The sequence below is a fragment of the Phaenicophaeus curvirostris genome, chromosome W, assembly GCF_032191515.1.
Source record: "Phaenicophaeus curvirostris isolate KB17595 chromosome W, BPBGC_Pcur_1.0, whole genome shotgun sequence".
Lineage (NCBI taxonomy): Eukaryota > Metazoa > Chordata > Aves > Cuculiformes > Cuculidae > Phaenicophaeus > Phaenicophaeus curvirostris.
This window is the reverse complement of record NC_091430.1, coordinates 227,495-252,072: the sequence shown is the minus strand read 5'-3', so window position 1 is coordinate 252,072 and position 24,578 is coordinate 227,495. Positions and strand designations below refer to the sequence as shown.

Below are 24,578 nucleotides of genomic sequence, written 5' to 3'. Positions count from 1 at the left end.
GGCCTGCTAAAATTACCTGTTCTGTACAACACCTGAAACATTGCTTTCTTCAAAATGTAAAAGGACGGGTTTGGGTTTCGTTTAATTATTATTTTTAAACAGGGTGCATTTGGTGCTCTTCAGAAAATATGTGAAGATTCTGCCGAAATTTTAGATAGTGATGTATTGGATCGACCACTCAATATCATGATACCTAAATTCTTGCAATTCTTCAAGCACAGCAGTCCAAAAATAAGGTAGGTTTAGGAGTTGTACTTAAGTTACCTCTTAAAAAATTATTTATGTAAGCAGCAAGGTTGATAAACTCATATACAAAATAAAACATGTTTATTTTTTTAAAATGATCCTGCATTTGCAAATGTGAGAAGACCTGTTACAAGTCTTATGAGGAGCGGTTGAGGGACCTGGGGGTGTTTAGCCTAGAGAAGAGGAAGCTGAGGGGAGACCTTATTGCTCTCTACAACTCCCTGAAAGGAGGTTGTAGAGAGGAGGGTGCTGGCCTCTTCTCCCAAGTGACAGGGGACAGGACAAGAGGGAATGGCCTCAAGCTCCACCAGGGGAGGTTCAGGCTGGACAGCAGGAAAAAAATTTTCACAGAAAGGGTCATTGGGCACTGGCAGAGGCTGCCCAGGGAGGGGGTTGAGTCACCTTCCCTGGAGGGGTTTAAAAGACAAAGGTGGATGAAGTGCTGAGGGGCATGGTTTAGTGTTTTATAGGAATGGTTGGACTCGATGATCCAATGGGTCTTTTCCAACCTGGTGATTCTGTGATGACACGGAGATTTCATGCATCAGGAATTTCCATGCTTATCCAGTCTCACTTCTTATACATATTCCAAATCTAGAAGCTGTCTGACTTTGAAAATCAAACTGTTTCTTTTAAGATTTTGTGTATTATTATGAAAATTTCAGTGCTGTGCTTACAATTTCATCTTCCAATTAGAAGGAATTATCTTGCATTTATTTCCTAAGGATTGCATAAATGGGAGAGTAAAAAAATTGTTTCCTGATAATAGTTTCTGAGTTAGAATCTTGGAATGGTTTGAGTTGGAAGGGACCTAAAGCCCATGCAGTTCCAACCCCTGCCCTGGGCAGGGACACCTCCCACTGGATCAAGGGCTCCAAGCCCCATCCAACCTGGCCTTGAACCCCTCCAGGGATGGGGCAGCCACCACTGCTCTGGGCAACCTGGGCCAGGGCCTCCCCACCCTCACAGGAGAACATTTCTTCCTAAGATCTCATCTCAATCTCCCCTCTTGCAGCTGAAAACCATTCTCCTCATCCTGTCCCTGCCCTCCCTGATCAAGAGCCCCTCCCCAGCTCTCCTGGAGCCCCTTTCAGTCCTGGAAGCTGCTTTAAGGTCTCCCCAGGGCCTTCTCTCAGCCTGTCCTTATGGGGGAGGTGATCATCTTCGTGGCCTTCTCTGGACTCACTCAAGCAGCTCCATGTCCTTCCTGTGCTGAGGACTCCAGAACTGAATGCGGGGTTCCAGGTGAGGTCTCCCAATAGTAGAGGGTCAGAATCCCCTCCCTCCCTGCTGATCATGCTTCTGATGCAGCCCAGGACATGGTTCACTTGCAGGGCTGTAAGTGCATGTTGCTGGCTCCTATTGAGTTTCTCATCCACTAGCACCCCCAAGTCCTTCTCCTCAGGACTGCTCCCATCCATTTTCCACCCAGCCTGTATTTGTGCTTGGGATCACCCCAACCCTGGTGCAGGACCTTGCATTTGGCCTTGTTGAACTCCATGCAATTCGCACAGCCTCACCTCTCCAGCCTATCCAGGTCCCTCTGGATGGCATCCCTTCCCTCCAGCATGTTGACCGCACCACACAGCTTGGTGTCATTGGCAAACTTGCCGAGGGTGCCCTCAATCCCACTGTCCATGTCTGCGACAAAGATGTTGACCAACACTGGTGCTAGTACTGACCCCTGAGGAACGCCACTCATCACTGGTCTCCATTTGGACATTGAGCCAATGGCCACAAATCTTTGAGTGTGACTTTCCAGCCAATACCTTATGCTCTAAGTGATCCATCCATCAAATCCATGTCTCTCCAATTTGGAGAAAAGAATGTGGTGCGAGAGTGTCGAATGCTTTGCACAAGTCCAGGTAGATGATGTCGGTTACTCTTCCCTTATCCACCAATGCTGTAGCCCCATCACAGAAAGACACCAAATTTGTCAGGCACAATTTGCCCTCAGTGAAGCGATGTTGGCTGTCACCAGTCACCTCCTTATTTTCCATGCACCTCAGCAGAGTTTCCAGGAGGATCTGCTCTGTCATCTTGCCAGCACAGAAGTGAGACTGACCAGCCTAGAGTTCCCTGGGTCTTCCTCTTTTCCTTTTTCAAAAATGGGGGTTATGTTTCCCCTTTTCCAGTCAGCGGGGACTTCACTGCACTGCCACAACTTCTCAAATATGATGGATGGTGGCTTAGCAACTTCATCTGCCAGTTCCCTCAGGACCCGTGGATGCATCTCATCAGGTCCCATGGACTTGTGTATCTTCAGGTTCTTTAGATGGTCTTGCAGCTGACACTCTCCTACAGTGGGCGGTTCTTCGCTCTCCCAGTCCCTGCCTTTGCCTTCTGCAACTTGGGTGGTGTGGCTTGAACCCTTGCCGGTGAAGGCTGAGGCAAAAAAGTTGTCAAGTACCTCAGTCTTCTCTATATCCTGGGCAACCAGGTCTCCCATTTCCTTCTGGAGAGGACCCACATTCTCCCTAGCCTTCCTTTTGTCACTGATGTACCTATAGAAGCTTATTTTGTTGTCTTTGACATCCCTGACCAGATTTAAATCTATCTGGATTTTGGCTTTTCTGACCTGATCCCCAGCTGCTCAGACAATCTCTCTGTATTCCTTCCAGGCTACCTGCCCTTGCTTCCACTCTCTGCAGGCTTCCTCATTGTGTTTAAGTTTGCCCAGGTGTTCCCTGTTCATCCATGCAGAACTCCTGGTTGTTTTGCCTGCCTTCCTCTTTGTTGGGATGCATCGCTCCTGAGATTGGAGGAGGTGATCCTGGAATATTGACCAGCTTCCTTGGGCCTCTCTCCCCTCCAGGGTTTTATCCCATAGCACCCTACCAAGAAGATCCCTGAAGAGGCAAAGTCTGCTCTCCTGAAGTCCAGGGCAGTGAGCTTGATGTGCACCCTCCTTGCTGCCCTAAGGATCTTGAACTCCACCATTTCATGGTCACTGCAGCCAAGGCTTCCCTTGAGCTTCACATTTCCCACCAGCTCTTCCTTGTTGGTGAGAACATGGTCCAGTTCTTGAAGAAAAATATTTTTCTGCTTTAACGGCAGCTTAGAAAGCTCTTTATCTTTCAGCTGGATCAAATTAAATGGCATCAACATCTTCTTAATTTAATACAGTAATAATCTCTCCAAAGTAACAGAACTATAGGATAGAAGAAAAATTACAAAATTAACTTGTTATTGCTAATATTTCTCAATCTTTTACTCAGAAATGAGCCAGCAATGTACCCTTGCCACAAGGAAGGTGAATAGTATCCTGGGCTGGAGTGTTGCCAGCATGGGAGGTGATCCTTCCCCTCACCCTCCATGTGAGGCCACACCTGGAGTCCTGTGTCCAGTTCTGGGCTCCCCAGCACAAGAGAGAGAGACGTAGTGGAGAGAGTCCAATGGAGGGCATCAAGATGATGAGGGGACTGGAGCATCTCTGATCTGGGACTGTTCAGCCTGGAGAAGGGAAGGCTCAGGGAGAGGATTTGTGTCTGTCTGTCTGTCTGATCAGTGTATATAAATACCTGAAGAGAGGGTGAAAAGAAGACTGAGCTGGGCTCTTTTTTGTGGTGCCCAATGACAGGACCAGAGGCAATGGGCACAAACTGAAACACAGGAGGTTCTGCCTTAACATCAAGGAATACTTTTTTACTGTGAGGGTGACCAAGGACTGGAACAGGTTGTCCAGAAAGGTGGTGGAGTCTCCATCATTGGAGATATTCAAAAGCCATCTGGACATGGTCCAGGGCAGGCTGCTCTAGGTGACCCTACCTGAGTGGGGGGTTGGATCTGATGACCTCCAGAGGGCCCTTCCAACCTCAACCATGCTGTGTGATTCTGTGAAATGTGTTTTTGAATTCCTCTTTGAAAATTATATTGAAAGATTCTACAACTTGGAGGTGGCAATTATTGACAACAGTAGTAGATGGTGAAGACTAAAAGGAAGAGTATAACTAGGAATACGAGGTCTGACGCAAATACCCCAAGACTGTGCCTGTAACTCTTTATTTACCAAATTAAGCAAATCAACTATGCTCACCTTCACAACAGTTCCCTTCTGAGTTGACACACAGCTGCATCTGACACTGCCCATGTCCAAAACCATTCCACAGATCTTTCTCTGAAAGGCTATTGAGCATCTCTGCTGGTTTGGCTTTCACTTCTACCAACAAAAATGGGTTCCTTTGAGCACCAACTGGATCTTTGGGAAGAGGGAGACAGGTCTGGTGAACAGGGTGGGGGCTGAAGCACAGGGATGTTGTTACAAGCTAAAAACTGTTCCACAGACAAAGCGCTGCGGGCTGGCTCACAGCGACATTTTCCAACCGAGGGTAAGAAAACGTCTATCTGAACCCGCGTCCACTCGCACTGAGTGAAGGGGTCGAGCTGAGCCTTGTCTCACTGTGACAGGTTAGAGCATGTTCTATACCCATCTCTGTTTCTCCTCTCCCACTCTTTGTTCCCCAGCTACAGGGTTAGTCTCAGGGGGGTTGTGTCAGACTGCGTATACTTCTGATAGGATTTAAATAAGATTTAGAAACTTGCCTAACATAGGTGTGTACTAAGAAAAATATATAACAAAGGATGAACTTGCACTTGTGGAAAGACAAGCCTAATGCTTCATTTGAGCTGGGAAAGATGGAGAAAACTGTCCTTTTTTCCATATCACGTTAAACTGAGCCTTTCACTTTTTGTATGGCGTGATGTTTGTGGCTTTGAGATAGCTAAGCCCACTTCAACTTTAAAGCAGATCACCTGCTGTACTGAAACCAGGGTGCAGGTCATAGTGCTGAAGTATAAAGAATAAATATTAGTAGCATCAGTAAAATACTTTATATTTAAATCTGTCAAGAGACAATTTTTGAACACTATTTTATGAGACTGTTTTCCAAGAAATGCCTGAACAAACTAAATATTTGGAGTTACGTTAGTAAAATACTTGAGTGGATCTGCAAAGGCTTTTAAACATAGCTTTGCTTTGTACCTTTAACTTATGTAATTTGGCTTTTGTATCTCAGAATGAAAAGACTTGTAAGTAATGGTTTTGCATGAAGTGGAATAGAAGAATCAATTCTTTGCTTCTAGTATGTTTTTACCACAAGCGTTTAAGTATGTATCTTAATGCAAGTGTTTATTTGTTCTAAGCTACAACTGTATTGCTGATGTATATTGGTCTCATTAAATACTAAAAATACTGCAAAGGCAGTTGGATATACTAAAATTTCACCATATTGACTTGTATAGAATTGTTAATATCAGAGAAGATCAGTAATCATAATATAGTGAAGAAGAAGAATATCCTTACGTACTGTTCGTAATACATGTGCCAGGCATAGTCATCCTGCTCTGTTTTTTATCTAATAAATAACGTATTCAGTTAATATAGTGGAGTATAAGGTAGTACTGAAAAATGTGGTTTAGTAATTTTTCTTGGTAACAATATAGATGTGCAGATTTGTTCCCTCTGGCCTCTAGAAGATGCTTGGACAATATGATTTGCTTCCTAACGTCTTTGATGCCTATGTACACTTTAAAAAATGTTCAAGTCATGAAAAAATTATATAATAACTGTTCCATTTGTAGGTCTCATGCTGTTGCATGTGTCAATCAATTTATCATCATCAGAACTCAAGCTCTTATGTTGCACATAGATGCTTTTATTGAGGTGAGTGTGCATTCTTGGTTGGGGAGGGTTAAGTCAAATTACACATGTGATTTATCAAGAACTTTGAATAATGTTTTGCAACTACCATTACCCCCAAACTCCACATTGCTGGCTTCCCATTTTTAGCTTCAGTCCCTATGGACTGAAGTTCATTCTGTATGCTTACGCTCAGATTAGTCTAAGCACTCTCCCAGCCCAAGAAATAGTATTTTGAAAGATACTTCCCTTTCATAAATAGAGGAAACTCTTGTTGCATAAAGGTACTGTTTTACTACCAAGTGCAAAGCACAGAGTGCAATCAGCATAAAAAGCCCAAACTCTCTAATACTCTGTGAAATCAAGTTTTGCTTCACTTATTACAGCAAGAAAGGTAACAAATTATCAGTAGCGATTAACAACAAGTTAACAGCAACAGCTTTAAAGGCAATGCATCTCATCATTGCTACAAGAGAATAAGTTTGGTAATTAAGAAAGATGCATCACCAACTGCCCTATCATCATCATCCAGATCCGCAGTTGCTGGGGAGCCCCTGTTGCAGAGAGGATTCAGAGAGCCTGTCTGGACAATTGGGGGGTCCTATGCAGTGCATCCACTTGTAGGTGAGGTCTCCAAAGTTGCTGCAAGAGGGTCCAGCTTTTATATAGTTAAATAAACAACTTGCATCATTCTAAAAATGTGGAGTTTCTGGTCCCAGTTGCTCATTGCCCCCTCTCTCTTGGAGCATGGCCAAGGCCCCATGAGAGGAGATAAGGAGGCAACTGGATATCTCTTATCTTTAAACTAAAGGGGGCTGTTGAGGTGCAACATTTCTGTGCAGTTCCTCTCCTTTCACCCAGAGTTCATGTTTGTGCTGATTGGTCAGCCAGGGTGTTGATGTTCTTTTTCTCATCCTGTGTATGCTGGAGAAACTACAATTAAGGTGGCACAGCACAATTCTACTGATAATGCTGACCATGATACATTTTCTCACATTCTCTGCACCAAGAATAGCACAGCACAATTCTACTGATCATCGCAGTATGAGATGTTACAGACTGAACAGCACACACAACAATACAATGCAAATCATCCATGGGTCACCTATATTGTTTTAGGCTTGTTGATCAGGCCCTTGACACTTCAGGTACTGACAGCAGTCTGTCACTTACCTGTGATGGAGAGTTCAGTACAGGTATCATCATGTCACTGAGTCTGAATGATGTATCTTTCTGAATATTGCTACTAAATGTAAATTAGAAGGGTAATTTTTTTTTCTTATCTAGATTATTTTATTTGCTGTTAAGTACTGAAGGAGTTTTCTAGCTTCAGAACTTCATTAATGCTTAAGGGGAAAAAATAATTCGGGAAATAATGTTCATGTGTAATATACACATGACCAAAACACTGGGTAACAATACACATTGACAGTCTGAAGAGTTTATTTGCTAAACTGTATGAATTTATGAAATAATATGGTATTCTGAGGTATGGAGTGGGAGGATACAGAAGTACACGATTGCATACTTTAGTTTGCCAGTAATGTCAATTTAAATACAAGTTGAACTAGATGAATTGAGACTTTTCAACTGGTATTACTCTCCAACAGAATCTTTTTGCGCTGGCTGGTGATGAGGAGCCTGAAGTACGCAAAAATGTTTGCCGTGCTTTGGTAATGTTGCTGGAAGTTCGAATGGATCGCCTGCTTCCTCATATCATTAGTATAGTTGAGGTGAGTCTTGTTTCCCAGGTTGCATGCTGAAACATGTTTGAGATTGCAGAAATAATATGAAATTAAAAGCATTCATCAGAACAGTTATGTTACTCTTGTGCTTGCCTACTCTTCATTTTCCTTCAAGATTGAGGTTGCAAAAGTTTCTTTTTAGATAATTGTTAGCTTGACATTATATTTGACAGACAACACATGATTCATTCTTCATTAAGTTAGTTGATCCTGAAATGACCAGGATCAGCTATGCCATTGAGCAGCCTGACCACAAGTGAGAAGATCATGTTAAAAATCTTAGTTCTAGAGCTAGTTTACACATTGAAGCTGTCACCTTTTTTGGATCTTTTGACCACAAGGATAAGGAATGTTATCTTATATAGCTGACCTACTAACTAAGCTGCCTGCTGTTGCATTCAGTTATAGAGGTTAATGTCATTTTGATAATTCCTTTATCATTCTAGAATAGTGCAGGCTTGCCTACCATAGGACTAATCAGCTGGTTTTTGTCTATTCAACTAAGTTTTAATTTCCATGGTTCTGGGCAATACTGGCAGATTCTAGGTAGCCTTTACATACGCTGATTGCTAGACTGGAAATATAGCTAAGATCTGTATGTTTCTTATGCAGATTTCATGTGAAACAAGTGGGTTTAACCCAGTGTCAAATTCCATAAGGGTTAGTTCCAGACAATATGAAGATGATATTAAATTTGTTTTGCTCCTGGACAAAGGCATTAGAGAGGTATAAAATTGATGTGACCCATGACAGCCTTGGCCTGTTGTCTGTTCTTCCTATGCATTGTCTGGAACTCCACAATACTAATCCTGGCAGACACGTTCTCATGCAACACAGGACAAGTAGGGATTGCTGGTACTTGAAGTGGTTTTTTTTCTTTTGTTTGGGTTTGTGGTTTTTTTTTTTGAGAGAGAGAGAATAAAGCTTTGGGAATTACATTGTCAACAAGTAAACTTCTCTGACTCTTCACTCTCCTAAGATTAGTAAGGAACTTCTGGACTTTGCAGGTAGAAATGATGTCACCAACCTGAAGAAGATCCAAGATCCAAGATTGTATTCACATTGTATCCGGTATTTTGTTGTTGGGAGAACTTTTACTAGGCTTCGTATCTACAAAAGACAGTAGTAGTGAATTTTTGTTCTATAACAAAATTTAGACTTTTTTTTTTCCTCATCAATTTTGGGACTACTGTGTACTGTTACTGACTTGTCCAGTTCATATTGGTGTATGCAAATATAATATCCTAGAACTGACTATTGTTCAACATTCAACTGAGTCTGGTTTTCCCCTTTGAAGCTTGAATACCTCCAAGCTGAGTGCTGCTGATGGAGGCTGCTCTAACTGAAGGACATCTTAAAAACAGAAAACCTTGTATCTACATGATGGGGGTTTTTTTATGTTTATGGAGAATAACTTTTAAAGTAGTTAGTTAAGAATATTAATGAACCAGTAGTGATTCTAAGGTGATCTTGGCCAGCATTTTGCTTTTGGAAGCAGACAAATTTAATATTAATTTTCTTGCCAAGTTCCTGGAGCACACAGGAATGGTCATTTTTTGAGTGTGTACTTCCAGGTGAGCAGAAGCAGATGTGTATTTTTTTGTGGTGTGATATGTTTTAGGTAGTGGATTTTTTTTGCTTTTTTCTTCCTTTTTCTGATGACATGACAACAAGGTATGTCAGGAGTAGACTGACATAACAAATTTCAGTTATTAGATTGTACTTGTATGTTCATAGAGCATATTTAGCCAAACTTTCTCAGTAGAAGTTCTTACTTTTTATTATACAATGCATAATGAGAGTACTTGTAATGAATGAATAGTGTATTGATGTTATGGATTTATAACACAGAAACTCAGCTTGTTGCTGAAGTCATAAGACTGTGTGCATCCTGTTGCTTTCATCAGATAAAGATGTCTTACTGCTCAAAGGATGTGTTCTTAATGCTTTGCTTTTCCTGATGGCTTGACATAAGACCAACACAAAACTGTTAGAGTATGCAAACCAGTTTTGAATAATCTTCCTATGCTGTTTTGTGATTTATTGTTGTAGAGCAACTATTTCCATAGCCTAAAGTCAGTAGGACTTTATAGCTTAAAAGTACTTATTAAAATTTGGTATGATAATATTAAAATTTTAAAAATAGTCTTCAAATGCACTTCCCACACTTTGTTACTAGTATCATTGTTCTTACTATGGGGGCCTACAGGGAAGCTGGGGAGGGGCTCTTGATCAGGGAGTGCAGGGATAGGATGAGGGGAATGGTTTTCTGCTCAAAGAGGGGAGATTGAGATGAGATCTTAGGAAGAAATGTTTTGCTGTGTGGGTGGGGAGGCCCTGGCCCAGGTTGCCCAGAGCAGTGGTGGCTGCCCCATCCCTGGAGGGGTTCAAGGCCAGGTTGGATGGGGCTTGGAGCCCCTGATCCAGTGGGAGGTGTCCCTGCCCATGGTGGGCTTTGAGGTCCCTTCCAACCCAAAGCATTCCAGGATTTCTAGGCTGTGTATATGTGTATCTTATACCACTGAGTACAGTAGCCTTTTCAATCTATTGATCTTTAACTTAATGGAGCATATACTAAAATACATAATTAATGAGGAAATGACAGTGCAAGGAGCACCTTCAAACAAAGATTACTTTTTGTCATTCTGTTTTTGTCTTTGTGACAAATAACTGGATACAATAGAATAGTGGATTTTCAAACCCTCTGGGGAAAAATGTCAAATTGCTTCAGGTGTATTAATGAAGCCTTGTTTGCAATGAGTAGGATGTTTTTCAACTTTTCTAAGCTGTAATCTGTTGACAACTCAGAATAGAGTAGTATTTCTGTTACTGTGAGTTCTTAATCATAGTAGTGACCCTTTAAGAAACACTTATAATTTAGTGCAGTTCTGTAGGATGGGTTGCGTTTGTGGCATACCTGAAATTCATAAGGGTACCATAGGTCACTGCATTCTATTTAATTTTGAGAATAAAATGGTATTCTGGAGAAGAATTTCTTTTGCTCATTTCAAATCCATGTGTGAAGAAAGTTAGCTACATAGACTTCCATCAGGCTTCTGGAATTAATGGAATAACCAACTGTTTCAGAAATAAGAGCTGGCATGGAAGAATGCAGAAATTACTATTTTGGAAGTTGCAAGCATCTTCCCCAAGTTCTTTTGTCAGTCGTGTATAAGAAACTGGTGTAGCCATGGTATACTTAGGCTTCCTGTTTATGCAGGTACCTGAGTATTTTTTGTTTAAGGGGAATTAAATTTTAACAGCAAGTTTAAAGTTTTGATGCTTGAATCTCTGAATTACCATTCATGATAGAAAAAAGTGAGACTTTTTTTCTCTGTTATGGGTTCTACTTAATTACATCCTGTCAGGTAATCAAGATCTGAAAGGGAAGATTTTTTTTATGGTACTGGATATAAAAAGAATTTCCATCTTACTAAGTGTATAGTTGTATCCTTTTATTCAAAAGGGCAAAGGGGGTGGTGGTAAAATAATAATTTAAAAAAAAAATTGGGAAACTGCTGTTTATTTTCTCGGTCTCTATTACCAAGAAACTATAGACATTGTTCTCACTTAAGCAGTGAAGAAACTTAGAATCTGAATCATATAGCATTAACAAATAAGTCTTCATTTATTCTCACTGTAGCCTTAAGGAGTCTCATATCTGTTTCTTCCCCTCAACCCAAATAAACAAAATTACTTTGGTAGTATAACATGTTTTTGCAAACATACTTTGCAATGTCCATAGCTTCTTCTGGGCATTTAAAATGTGTATTTTCTACAAGTGTTTTTTTTTATATTGTATAGTACATGCTTCAAAGGACCCAGGACCAAGATGAAAATGTGGCTTTGGAGGCTTGCGAGTTTTGGCTGACTTTGGCTGAACAGCCAATTTGTAAAGATGTATTATGTCGGCATCTTACTAAGTAAGTATTAAGAATTACAACTCCTAGTTATTTTGAAATAGTCATCTTTAAACTTCAGTTGACTTGTTTCTGATTACTCTTAAAGAGACTGTATCTAGCTTGCCTTATGCTTAGAAGGAATTTCCTGTAGCTAGTTCTTGTGCATTTTAAAAATGGCTGTAGCACAGAGGTCACTAAACAGACTGCTGAAGATTTTGGACTCAGCTCTGGAAGCAAACTAAAATGTCACTGGTGCTTTACCTCGAGCTTAACAGCCTGTTAAGCATCAGATGCATGCAAAAGTATACTAATGTGCACGTAACCTTAAACAAACATCTACATGTGGCATTTACCTGTAATATCTGGTGTACCATGAACACATTGTCTTGATAACTGTTATTTTGAGCATCTCTGTGTAATGCCTTGATGTGCATAGTCATGCCAAGGGTTTCTGCATCTTTATGAAGAAAGTGACAAAATGACAAAATCACTTAGATTTAGGAATCAATTTCATATCAGTTGTCACTGTATTTTAAACTTGAAGAAAGCATGTATAATGTGTTTCTCCATACTTCTTCAGACTGACAATAGTATTTTAAGTTTAAAAAAAAATCTTGTAAGTTTCAAAAAGTTATATAGTAAGCCTTAAAACAGATCCTTGTTTGAATGGGAATGAATATCCATATTTGAGATTTAAACATCTGTGTGTCTGCAGCAGTGCTTGTAATTTTTTCCAGACTAATCTGAAGACTTTTGCAATAGGAGACAAATTCTTCAGTCTTCCTAGTAAATGGAGGCTGTTTTTGACATATGCATGGAAGGTGTTTGAAAATACTAGAGTGGTTCTATCTGTGATTCTGTTCTTCCAGTCAAGATCGTCAGAGAAGCGATGTGTTATTTTCAACAGATATGACCATTTTAGATGTAAAGCAATTAAAAAAAAATACAAAAAAACAGGAGAACCAATGTTCTGAGAAATTATTTTTAATTTTTAAAATGCTTTTACTTAACTCCTACTTTCATAGCTCAAAAGAAAATAAATGATAGCACAGTTCTTCATTCTACCTACCTCCTTTCCAATACACATTAATACTAGTCACCTTCTCAGTATAACACTTAAATCTTTTCTGGTCTGCATGAACATTGACATTGCAACAGCTTCGTCCTTGGTTGTGAGTTTTTTAAGCAGCTTTGAAATTTCTATATAAGCAGATAAGAGTAACATGTCTCTCATCTTCCAATGTCATATTTGTTGAAAGCAACTTAATTGTTGGCAAACCCTTTTTTACTAGGGAGCTATATAAATTTGCCAATACCTGACGATAATCTTAGATTTTTTTTTATTAGATTAAGTAGGACAATATCTTCTAAAAACCTGTTTGTTTAATATCTTGTTCCATTTTGCTCCTGCAGTCTTTCTTATAAAATACATAGCTCCTGCGTACTTCATGTACTTCATACTTCAAGTATGCTGCAGAAATGCCAGTGAAGGGATGTTAATCCACAGAATCACACAAACATTTAGGTTGGAAAAGACCTTTCAGATTGAGTCCAACTGATGACCTCACACTGCCAACTCCATCACTAAACCATGTCCCTAAGCACTACATCCACATGTCTCTTAAATCCCTCTGGGGATGGTGACTCCACCACTATCCTGGGCAGCCTGGTCCAATGCTTGACAACCATTTCCATGAAGGAATATTTCCTGATATCCAGTCTGACCCCCCCGGCACAACTTGAGGCCATTTCCTCTCATCTCATCCCTTGTTATTGGCAGAAGAGACCAACATCCGCCTCACCTCGACATCCTTTCAGGGAGCTGCAGAGCGCGATGAGGTCTCCCCTCAACCTCATCTTCTCCAGACTAAAGTTCCCTCAGCCACTCCTCAGAACCCTTGTTCTCCAGCCCCTTCCCGAGCTCCGTGGTCCTCCTCTGGACACGCTGCAGCTCCTCAAGGTCTTTCTTGCAGTGAGGGGCCCAAAACTGAACCCAGGATTTGAGGTGTGGCTTCACCAGTGCCAAGTCCAGGGAGATGATCCCTTCCCTGCTCCTGCTGGCCACATCACGGCTGTTCCAAGCCAGGACACTGTTAGCCTACTTTCCAGCTGCTCTTCCCCAAGCCTGGAGCGCTGTACACGGTTGTTGTGGCCCAAGTGCAGGACAAAGTATTGATGAATCTCATGAAATGGAGTATAGTTAAGGTAGTAGCTTTTATCAGGCTAGGGTTTTTGTTTGGGTTTTTTTGTTTGTTTTTGTTGGGGGAGGGGCTTTACAACCAAAATTATGGTCCAGGTAACTGAAAACCAGCTTGCTTTATTTATGTGTTATAATCATAGAATATCTTGAGTTGGAAGGGACACATAAGGATCATCAAGTCCAGCTCTCTGCTCCTTGCAGGGCTACCTAACACTAAATCATAAGACCAAGAGCATCATCCAGACTGTTTTTGAAGTATGACAAGTTTGTGCTGTGACCACTTCCATGGGGAGCCTGTTCCGGTGACTGACCACCCTCTTGGAGAAGAACCTTTTCCAGATGGCCAGTCTGCACTTCCCCTAACAAAGCTCCATTCCATTTCCTTGTGTTCTGTTGCTGGTCACCAGAGAAAGGAGATCAGCACTTCCCCTTTCACTGCCCACCTCAAGGAAGGTGTACGCTGCCATGAGGTCACCCCTCAGCCTTCTCTTCTCTAAGCTGAACAAGCCAACTGACCTCAGATGCTCCTCCTAAGTCTTGCCCTCAATGCCTTTCACCATCTTGGTCGCCCTCCTCTGGACACACTCACATAGTTTTTGTTGTCCTTTTTCTCCTGAAGTGCCAAAACCTGCACATTTCATAGAATCATTAAGTTGGAAAATACCTTAGAGATCATCAACTCCAACTGTACCTGTCTAGTACTAAATCACTTTCCCAATCACTTTCTCAGGCCCCTCTTCTCCAGGCTAAACAACCCCAGCTCTCTCAGCCACTTCTTATAACACTTGTTCTCCAGACCCTTCACAAGTTTCGTTGCTCTTCTCTGGACTCGCTCCAGGACATCAATGTCTTTCTTATAGTGAGGGGCCCAAAACTAAACCCAGGATTTGAGGTGCAGCCTCACCAGTGTTGAGTATAGGGGGAGAATCCCTTTCCTGCTCCTGCTGGCCACACTGTTTCTGATCCAAGCCAAGATGCTGGTGGCCTTCTTGGCCACCTGGGCCACTGCTGGCTCATGTTCACCCGTTGTCAACCAACACCCCCAGGTCCTTCTCTGCCAGGCACTTTCCAGCCACTCTTCCCCAGTCCTGGAGCTGCATGGGGTTGTTGTGGCCCAAGTGCAGGACTCTGCACATTGCCTCGTTAATCCCCATCCTGTTGCTCTCAGCCCATTGATCCGGCTTGTCCAGGTCCCTCTGTAGAGCCTCCCTACCCTCCAGCAGATCAACGCTTCCTCCCAGTTTAGTGTCATCTGCAAACTCACTGAGGGAGCACTCGATCCCCTCATCCAGGTCATTGATAAAGATATGGAACAGGACTGAACCCAGCACCGAGCCCTGGGGACACCACTTGTGACCAGCCTCCAGCTGGATTGAACTCCATTCCCCACTAGTCTCTGAGCCCGGCCATCCAGCCAGGTTTTCACCCAGCAGAGGTTAGGCCTGTCCAGGCCAGTGGCAGCCAGTTTCTCAAGCAGAATGCTGTGGGAAATGGTGTCAAAGGCTTCACTGAAGTCCAGGCCCACTACATCCACAGCCTTTCCCTCGTCCACTAAGCAGGTCACTTTGTCACAGAAAGAGATCAGTTTAGTTTGGCAGGACCTGCCTTTCCTAGACCCGTGCTGAGTGGGCCTGATCCCGTGGGTGTCCTGTGTGTGCTGTGTGATGGAGCTCAAGATGACCTGCTCCGTGCCCTTCCCTGGCACCGAGGTCAGACTGACAGGCCTGGAATTCCCCGGATCCTCTCTCCGACCCTTCTTGTAAATGGGTGTAACATTTTCCAACCTGCAGTCAAGTGGAACTGCCCCAGTAGGCTAGGGCTGCTGGGAGATCACAGAATCACAGAATCACAGAATAACCAGGTTGGAAGAGACCCACCGGATCACCGAGTCCAACCGTTCCTACCAAACACTAAACCATAACCCTCAGCACCTCATCCACCCGTGCCTTAAACACCTCCAGGGAAGGTGACTCAACCACCTCCCTGGGCAGCCTGTTCCAGTGCCCAATGACCCTTTCTGTAAAGAATTTTTTCCTAACGTCTAGCCTAAACCTCCCCTGGGAGAGCTTGAGGCCATTCCCTCTTGTCCTGTCCCCTGTCACTTTGGAGAAGAGGCCAGCACCCTCCTCTCTACAACGTCCTTTCAGGTAGTTGTAGAGAGCAATGAGGTCACCCCTCAGCCTCCTCTTCTCCAGGCTAAACACCCCCAGCTCTCTCAGCCGCTCCTCATAAGGCCTGTTCTCCAGCCCTTTCACCAGCTTTGTTGCTCTTCTCTGGACTCTCTCCAGAGCCTCAACATCCTTCTTGTGGTGAGGGGCCCAGAACTGAACACAGGATTCGAGGAGCAGTCTCACCAGTGCCGAGTACAGAGGGAGGATAACCTCCCTGGACCTGCTGGTCACGCCGTTTCTGATCCAAGCCAAGATGCCATTGGCCTTCTTGGCCACCTGGGCACACTGCTGGCTCATATTCAGTCGGCTGTCGACCAACACCCCCAGGTCCCTCTCCTCCAGGCAGCTTTCTAGACAGACTTCTCCTAGTCTGTAGCACTGCATAGGGTTGTTGTGCCCCAAGCGCAGGACCCGGCATTTGGCCTTGTTAAACCTCATGCCATTGGACTCTGCCCAGCGGTCCAGCCTGTTCAGATCCCTTTGCAGAGCCTCCCGACCCTCCAGCAGATCGACACTTCCACCCAGCTTAGTGTCGTCCGCAAACTTGCTAAGGGTGCACTCGATGCCTTCATCCAGATCATTGATGAAGACATTGAACAGGGCTGGACCCAGCACTGAGCCCTGGGGAACCCCACTTGTCACTGGAAAGAGATGATGGAAAGGGTTTTGGTGAGCACCTCTGCCAGCTCCCTCAATACCCTTGGGTGAATCTCATCTGGCCCCATAGACTTATGAATATCTAATTTGCCTAGCAGGTCTCTAACCGTTTCCTCTTGGATCCGGGGAGCTTTGTTCTGCTCTTCCTCTCTGTCTACTGGCTTGTGAGGCTGAGTACCCAGGGAACATCTCACCTTACTATTAAAGACTGAGGCAAAGAAGGCATGAAGTACCTCGGCCTTATCCTCAGCCTTTGCACTATTGTTCCCCCTCGCCTCAAGTAGAGAATGGAGATTCTCCTTGGCCCTCCTTTTGTTGTTGATATGTTTGTGGAAACATTTTTATTTTCTTTCACAGAATTGGCTGATTTCAGTTCTAGTTGGGCTTTAGCCCTTCTGATTTTCTCTCTGCACAACCTCGCTTCATCCCGGTAGTCCTCCTGAGACGTCTGCCTCTTCTTCCAAATCTCATAGAGTTTCCTCTTTTTTCTGAGATCCACCCAGATCTCTTTGCTTAGCCAGGCCGGTTCTTTCCCCTGCTGACTCATTTTCCGACACACAGGGGCAGCCTGCTCTTGCAGTGCCAGGATTTCCTTCTTGAAGGGCGTCCAGCCCACTTGGGCTCCTCTGCCCTTCAGGACTGCCTCTCAAGGAACTTTATCAACCAGCCTTCTGAACAGCCCAAAATCTGCCCTCTGGCAGTCCAAGGTGGCCATTCTGCTGACCCCCCTCCTTACTTCTCCTATAACTGAGAATTCTATCATCTTGTGATCACTGTGCCCCAGGCATCCCCCAACTGTCACATCTCCTGCAAGGCCTTCTCTGCTCACAAACAGCAGGTCCAGCAGGACATCTTCCCTGGCCGGTTCGCTCACCATTGAAGAAAACCTCAAGGGAAGCGTTCTTGCCGTCCAATAGCTTCCAGCTCCTCCTGTTTGTTGCCCGTGCTGCATGCACTGGTGTAGATGCACTTCAGCTGGGCTGTTGATCCCACTATGCTCCTGAGGGGAATAGTCTTAATTCAAAGTGACTCCTTGCTGTCGTTTCTAACCCATCAGTAATCTTTACACCTGTGGTGCCATTTGAAGTGCTCTCCCCCATTTCCTGTGAGGTGGCAGACCAAAGGGCCTCACCAGCACCCTGTCCCTCAAACACTGGAGTGCCATCCCCAGGCTTTTTTCTATCAAGCCTGGTTTTGTTCCCTCCCCCTTCAGGTCTAGTTTAATGCTCTATGGATGAGTCCTGCTAGCTTCTTGGTAAGCATCCTTTTTCCCCTTGGGGACAAGTGTGCCCCATCCTTAGACAGCAAGCCTGGTGCTGTGTATGTGTCACATTAAACAGGTGAGATTCTGACAGGTGGCTAAGGAGACCCTCACGAGATTAAAAATCTCAGACTTGGTTGACAGTTTATGACTAAAGGCTTATGTTTATGTGTTTATATGTGTGTTTGCCACAAGTCAGAATCCGGTTACCTGTGAGAGTCTCTTTAGAGACTGGTACTTGCAGGGTTAATGCATGTGGTCCCCAAATGGGTCCCAGCAGCCACTTGCAGCTGTGCCTGTCAGAGAGACAGTTTCCCAATGCTGGAGGCAGTAAGTAGTTTAATTCAAGTGACAGATTAAACAAGTTTGGGATTGCCTTGATAAATTCACTGCTGCATTAGTGCTTAAACTCTTATAACTAGAGAGCGATGAGCATAAAAACATATAAAACAAGTAACAAGAAAAACACGAGTCAGTAGTTATTTTCCTGGGGAAACATCTGACAGAGTCAGAGCCATGGGATTCTTTTCCAGACATTTCTTCTTGGTGGAGGAAGAGAGGTCCAGGCCCCTTGACCTGTCCATCACATAAGTTGGTCATTTATTCTTTTCTTCCCCCAAAAAAGGGTTTTCAGGTATCAATTTTATACCTTTTGAAAACTTTTTGGCACCTCTTAGCAGGGCAGGGACTGATTCAATTAGTATGTCTTAATTGGACCTTGGCAAGGCCACTTGTGTTGTCAGAAGTGGAGACTCCACCATTCCCCACACTTTTGAGGAAGGGAGCTCAGTAGGCTCCTTGGGGATGTCTTTGGTTTTTCTGAAGCAACACTAGGCTGTGAGGCCTCCGACTCACCCCAAGTGCCGCTTAAGTTGATAGACCACCACACAATCTGTTTTACTAGATGCAGTTTCCTATTGCTGGCTGCTCCTTTTGCTTTCTTTTGCAAAAAATCAAGCTTATTTTGCCAATCACAGGGCCTAATAAATCTATTATAGCACAGTAAGCCAACCCATGATTGAAGAACCCAAAGCTATGATCCTCATACGAGATTTGGAGCCAGGTATTTATTTCCTGGCTCTTCCTATTCCTTCCCTTGTCATTCCCTGCAATAGGAATGACAGAGGAGAAGAGTGCCTGTGCCCCTGATCCCTCCAGCATTCATCCCAAGGCCCTGCAGTCCCTTTTAATTGCCTTCAGATTTCTTGTTGGGGTTTCATTGCTGCCTACTTGGAAACTCAATAGAGGATAATAATCCATGTGCCTGACCAGAGTTGGAAGCTTTCTTTGCACATCTCTAACTGGGGCTGCAGGTAGGCAGCAGGCTTCCCTATGAAATGGGTCCAGTCTGCAGATCGGGCCTTCCGTTCCCTTCAGAAGGGAGTCTCCTATGACAATAACCCACCTCTGCTTCTTATCAGTGGCTGTTTTAATGGAAGTCATCTTGTGTCTTAACCTTGGCAATGTTTCTAGGCTGCGAGACCCACCATCCTCATTGAGGTTTTGTTCCACTTGCAGAGCTTTGTATCTATTGCGCAGAAGAACCTGGGAGGTTGAGGTTGTCACAGGGCAGACATGCCTGTGCGCTGGGCAGGAACCTGCTGCCACTCCCCTCCATCTCCTAAATTTTTCTCCTTGGCTGAATGGAGAGAGGATGGGGCGTCCTCTGTCATACAGCCCACATGTTGGGCCTGAGACAGGGGGCATAGGCTGTTGTTCCAGTGGTCAATCTCCCTCTTGCGCTCTCTGATGGTCCTCAGCCTGCTCACCTCCTCCCTGAGCTCTGTCACCAGTTGAAGGAGTTCCTCCACCCAAGTGCAACTCCCACAGGTGAATTCCCCGCTAGTGTCTGATACTGAAGCAGGAGGGGAGCATGCCCTGCAGCCTGCAGTCTGGGTGGCAGCGTGCACCTACTGGTCTGCGAGGATGCATTAGTCATGGCCGGTACGGAGCTTGGAGCAGCCCTAATTTTCTGCCAAGTGGCCTGCATGGTTCTCTGCTCCTTCTGGTCAAGCTCCAGTGCCCTCCTCGCTTTCCCTGCCTGCACAAACTGCCGCACAAACTGCCGTGCCACGCTTCTCTGCCATGCCACATACCTGTTTGCCCACTCCTGTTTGCAGTGCTCTGGTCGCTCTAGTTTGTACATATACCCAGGATTACCCCATCCCATGTGGAGAATTTGGCACTTGCTCTTGTTGAATTTCATACCGTTGGTGATTGCCCAGCTCTCTGGTCTATCCAGATCTCTCTGTAAGGCCTCTCTACCCTCGAGGGAGTCCACGGCTCCTCCTAGTTTAGTATCATTGGCACGCTTACTTAATGTACATTCCACTCTTGCATCCAGATCATTTATAGAAACATTAAAGACCATTGGCTCTAAAATTTAGCCCTGGGGAACCCTACTAGTGACTGGCCATCAGCCTGATGGAACCTCTTTTATTATAACCCATCAGCCAGTTGCTCACCCAATGTATTATGGCCTTGTCTAGCTGTGTGCTGGACAGTCTATCCAGAAGGATACTGTGAGAGACAGTATGGAAAGCTTTGCTAAAATCAAAAACCTCCATATCTACTGGCTTCCCTTGGTCGACTAGATGGGTGACCTTGTGATAAAAAGAAATAAAGTTGGTTAAGCAGGACTTTCACCTTGTGAACCCATGCTGGCTTGGACCAATGACTGCATTGTCTCTCAAATGTTTTTCAGTAACTCCCTGAATGACCTTCTCCATAATTTTACCAGGCACTAAAGTGAGACTGACAGTCCTGTAATCACCAGGGTCTTCCCTTCTCGACATTAGGAAAAAATTCTTCACAGAAAGGGTCATTGGGCAGTGGCAGAGGCTGCCCAGGGAGGGGGTTGAGTCCCCTTCCCTGGAGGGGTTTAAGGTCCGGGTGGATGAGGTGCTGAGGGACATGGGTTAGTGTTTGATAGGAATGGTTGGACTCGATGATCCGGTGGGTCTCTTCCAACCTGGTGATTCTATGATTCTATGATTCTATGACATGTATCAATATTTTTTTGTAGACTGATACCTGTGCTGGTAAATGGTATGAAATATTCAGAGATCGATATTATACTGTTGAAGGTAAGCATTGATTTATTTTATATTCAGTAAGAATGTCTGGTTAGCTTCTAACTTGTAAATCAGAATGATTGTGCTGATAGGCCTGATCTGGTATGCCATCTGTCTAATAGTGATTTAGGTTTATGGGGCAAGATGTGCTGTTCCAAAAACTAAATGGGACTGCTGCCCTGTTTGTTGGAAAATAATCTGTGATCTTTCCTGCTTTGCCTCTGTCCCCTCCCACCCAATTTTGGCAGAAATGGGATACTTTTATCCATTAATTACTGCAGTAATGCAACCTACAAAAATGTTCAGAATTAATTCTTATGCTCTTCTAGATTGAACTACCCAGCTTTTTTTCATCACAACAGTTTAGAATGTGTCTGTGTACTAGAATTTTTGTATCACTTCTTCCTTCTATTAATAATTCATTCCTATCAAGAGTAATTTCTTAACAAGAAGGGTACTTTGTGCTTTTGTGTGAGCTTACCTCTCTTGCTTCTATTTTCCTGTCATTTTTATGGTAAATACTATAGCAGAATGCAGGAACAATTGCATTTTTAGTTAGCTGGGCAGCACAAGTGGGATGTAAATCTTTCATATGCTTGTCTATTTAGTTCAAGATTTTATACTACGTTCTTAACTTCCTTGAGCAATATAGTTGCACTAGTTTATCTGATAAAACATTTTGATGACAGGGGGATGTTGAAGAAGATGAAGCTATTCCAGATAGCGAACAGGACATAAGACCTCGTTTTCATCGTTCACGGACAGTAGCTCAGCAGCATGAAGAAGATGATATTGTAGATGATGATGATGATGATGATGATACTTTTTCTGACTGGAATTTAAGTATGTCAAAGTAATATATAAAATGTTTTAAAATACAGCTACTTGCATAATACAAGAACCACAGTGCAAAGAGGAGTTTGTGTATAGGAATGCTAAGGCTTTTCTTTTGGAAAAAGAACTGTCTGTTGATATAATTGGTAGTTGGGGTCAGAGGGGGAGTCTTTCAGGTGATATGACTCTGTAACTATAGACAAAAACTAGCCACCTGTAAGCTTATTTCTTATTTTGAATACAGTCAGTAGAGCTGCAAACATCTACTGGATGTAATTCAAAAGAGATTTTGAATTTTAATTCTACAAGATAATACAAATCATTAATCACCTGGGGATTTTATTATTATTATTTTTATTTTAGAAGAAAATAAGCACAAATATGCTAGCTTTTTTAAAGTATATTTTTTTATAGTTTCAAATTCATAATGCTGGTCTTGTAGTTGTTGTGTATAGAGATGACAGAATTAAATAAATGTTTTCTGAAAAATATATCTGAAAAGACAGAGGGGCGCCCTATGTTCCACAGTTTTTGGTTAAGATGGTGAGGAAGCTAAAGCTGATTAGGAAAGAAAGAGAACAGAACAGTTAAGAAATCCATTTTTCTTTATGTCATCTGAATTTGAGAGAATTTGGATTATCTGAAATTTAGACTTCTGTGCGCTGTTTCTTATCCAGTCTTCTATATTTAACTTTCAATTTGAACAAAGAGGAAACATCAGCAGTCTGACAATTAGCAGCATTGCTTATTAATGAGACCTGGTAACTAAATATAGGAGCCTGCCTTTTTTTCCTCTAGTAGAAAGCTGAAGCAGTCTTAGCAGAAAGCAGCAGGTACTGGTCTTGGAGAGTCTGTGCTCTTTATTATTGCTTTGCAGTGGAGATCTGCTCTGAGTTGGGGGCTCATGTTTTGTTTTATTCAAACCTGTTGGACATTATCTAAGGCAGAGCAGAAAAATCTTTGTATTTATCATCTATTCTAGTAGTTCCTACCTCCCAGCTGAAAATGTGTCTGTCCTGTTTGGGCCTGCTAGCAGTTTAGGTCCAGTTTAGGATTTTTTGCATGTTATGCTTGCTATATACATTTTTTCTGATTAGTTGTCTTTTGTTTTTACTTTTGTCCCAGTTAAATAATTTCTGACAGATTAAGAAGGAACTGAGATCATAAGCAAAAAAATAGCTCAGTATAAATTCTGTAATATGAACATTCTTTATAAAGCCACCTTAGCATTACTTTTCTAGACATGACAACATCACAGCAGAAAGGATTAGGATTTCTGAATCATGCTTTGAAGTTTTTCTTTTATGAGCTTTCGTGTGCTAAAAATATGAGATTAAAAACTTTCAAATTTTGTGGTGGTGTTCTTTGTATTGGTGTATCACTGAATTAGGGCTAAGATATAAAATCTCAGAGCAAAGACCAGCAAATTTATTTATGTGTCTGGAGGTTGTTGATTTTGCCTTTTTGCTTTGAGACATGGATCATGTTTGAACATTTCCTTTGTAATCAGTTGCTAATATTTTTAGGCTATTTCTCCTTAGTTTCTCCAGTATGTTACACTTATGTCACAGACCTCCTCTCTTCTGTAGTGTTATACCATCTTGAAATTATGTAGTACATATAATGTTGCAATATAATGGTGTGGTTCCTGTCAGTGGATGCTAAAATATCCACAGTGTATAAGTCCTTTTAGTGACACAAAATGTGCCACAAAATTTGCTTTCCAAGAGCTATGGCTTTGTACCAGAGCACAGTGGAGACCTGTGTATTGTGATGAAATGGAAGTATCTTTCCTCCTAATGCCCTGACAGCTCAAAGTAAAAATGGAGATTATACTGTTTAACTATAACTGCTTGTATAATAAGCAGCAATTAACACTCTTAATTCCCCTCAGGGAAATGTTCTGCTGCTGCTCTAGATGTCCTGGCTAATGTATTTCGTGATGAACTTCTGCCACACATCTTGCCCCTTTTGAAGGAATTACTCTTCCATCATGAGTGGGTAGTTAAAGAATCTGGTATCCTTGTTCTTGGAGCAATTGCTGAAGGTAAGGCAACAGTTTATATCAAGTTGCTGAATTTTTTATTGGTTCTAAAGCAGCTCTGTGATTTCTTCTAGGTGAATTTACTTGTGCAGCCAAGTATACATCCTTAGCTGATTTAGTTTTAGTGATTAATCTGTACATCTACTATTTGGTGACTGCAGTTATTTGTCTAATTTTTCATTTTCAAATCTATGCATGTTCTGGAGACTAAATAACTTAGGGAGGAATAAAAGAAATTATCCTTTTTAACTCGGCAGCGTATATTTATTGGTCTCTCAATAAGTACTACCTTGATTTGATACAAGAGGAATATTAAATTTGAGTCTTACATTTCATTTGGTGTTTTCAGAAATGGAGAAGACTGGTCATGTGACTTTGGTGCCCTGAACTGCTTTTTTGTGGACAATTCTCTGGTTTAAATGTGATAACTTCCATTTCTTCATATTTACTCATAGGCTTGCCTTTTTGCCTGCATTTCCAGCATCTCTGTCCACTTTGCAAATTGCAGGAATATGTTTAGGTCCATGCCTGGATTATCTATCTCTTCCTACAGTGAACATACTTTTTCTTTGTTGCTACAAAACATTTTGTTGGCTTGGATTTCAAGTCAAGCAAGGTAAAAGTTAGTATTTCTGGCAAATCTCAAGTGTATTACTGCCCTTGCTGACTTGAAATGTGTATCTTTTATTGCTGGTCAGTATTTGTGTGATATTAGGAGAAAACAAGAAGAAAATTAAATTTCTTAAGGAATTCTTTTTAATGATACAATGATTTGTTATAAAGGCCTAATCTTTCTCTACTTGTTG

The 24,578-nt window shown here is 42.6% G+C and overlaps 1 protein-coding gene across 3 annotated transcripts in view; it reads left to right on the top strand.

Annotated features, from left to right (window-relative positions):
- The window catches only part of LOC138732931 (transportin-1-like), a 65,392-nt gene that overhangs the window by 16,048 nt on the left and 24,766 nt on the right, over positions 1 to 24,578 (top strand). For all 3 annotated transcript variants that reach the window (XM_069879716.1, XM_069879715.1, XM_069879713.1), the window contains 7 exons: positions 103 to 236; positions 5,827 to 5,908; positions 7,495 to 7,617; positions 11,434 to 11,552; positions 20,846 to 20,906; positions 21,584 to 21,737; positions 23,623 to 23,775. In XM_069879716.1, the coding sequence (XP_069735817.1) occupies positions 103 to 236; positions 5,827 to 5,908; positions 7,495 to 7,617; positions 11,434 to 11,552; positions 20,846 to 20,906; positions 21,584 to 21,737; positions 23,623 to 23,775 (826 nt within the window). The remainder of the gene's footprint in view (positions 1 to 102; positions 237 to 5,826; positions 5,909 to 7,494; positions 7,618 to 11,433; positions 11,553 to 20,845; positions 20,907 to 21,583; positions 21,738 to 23,622; positions 23,776 to 24,578) is intronic.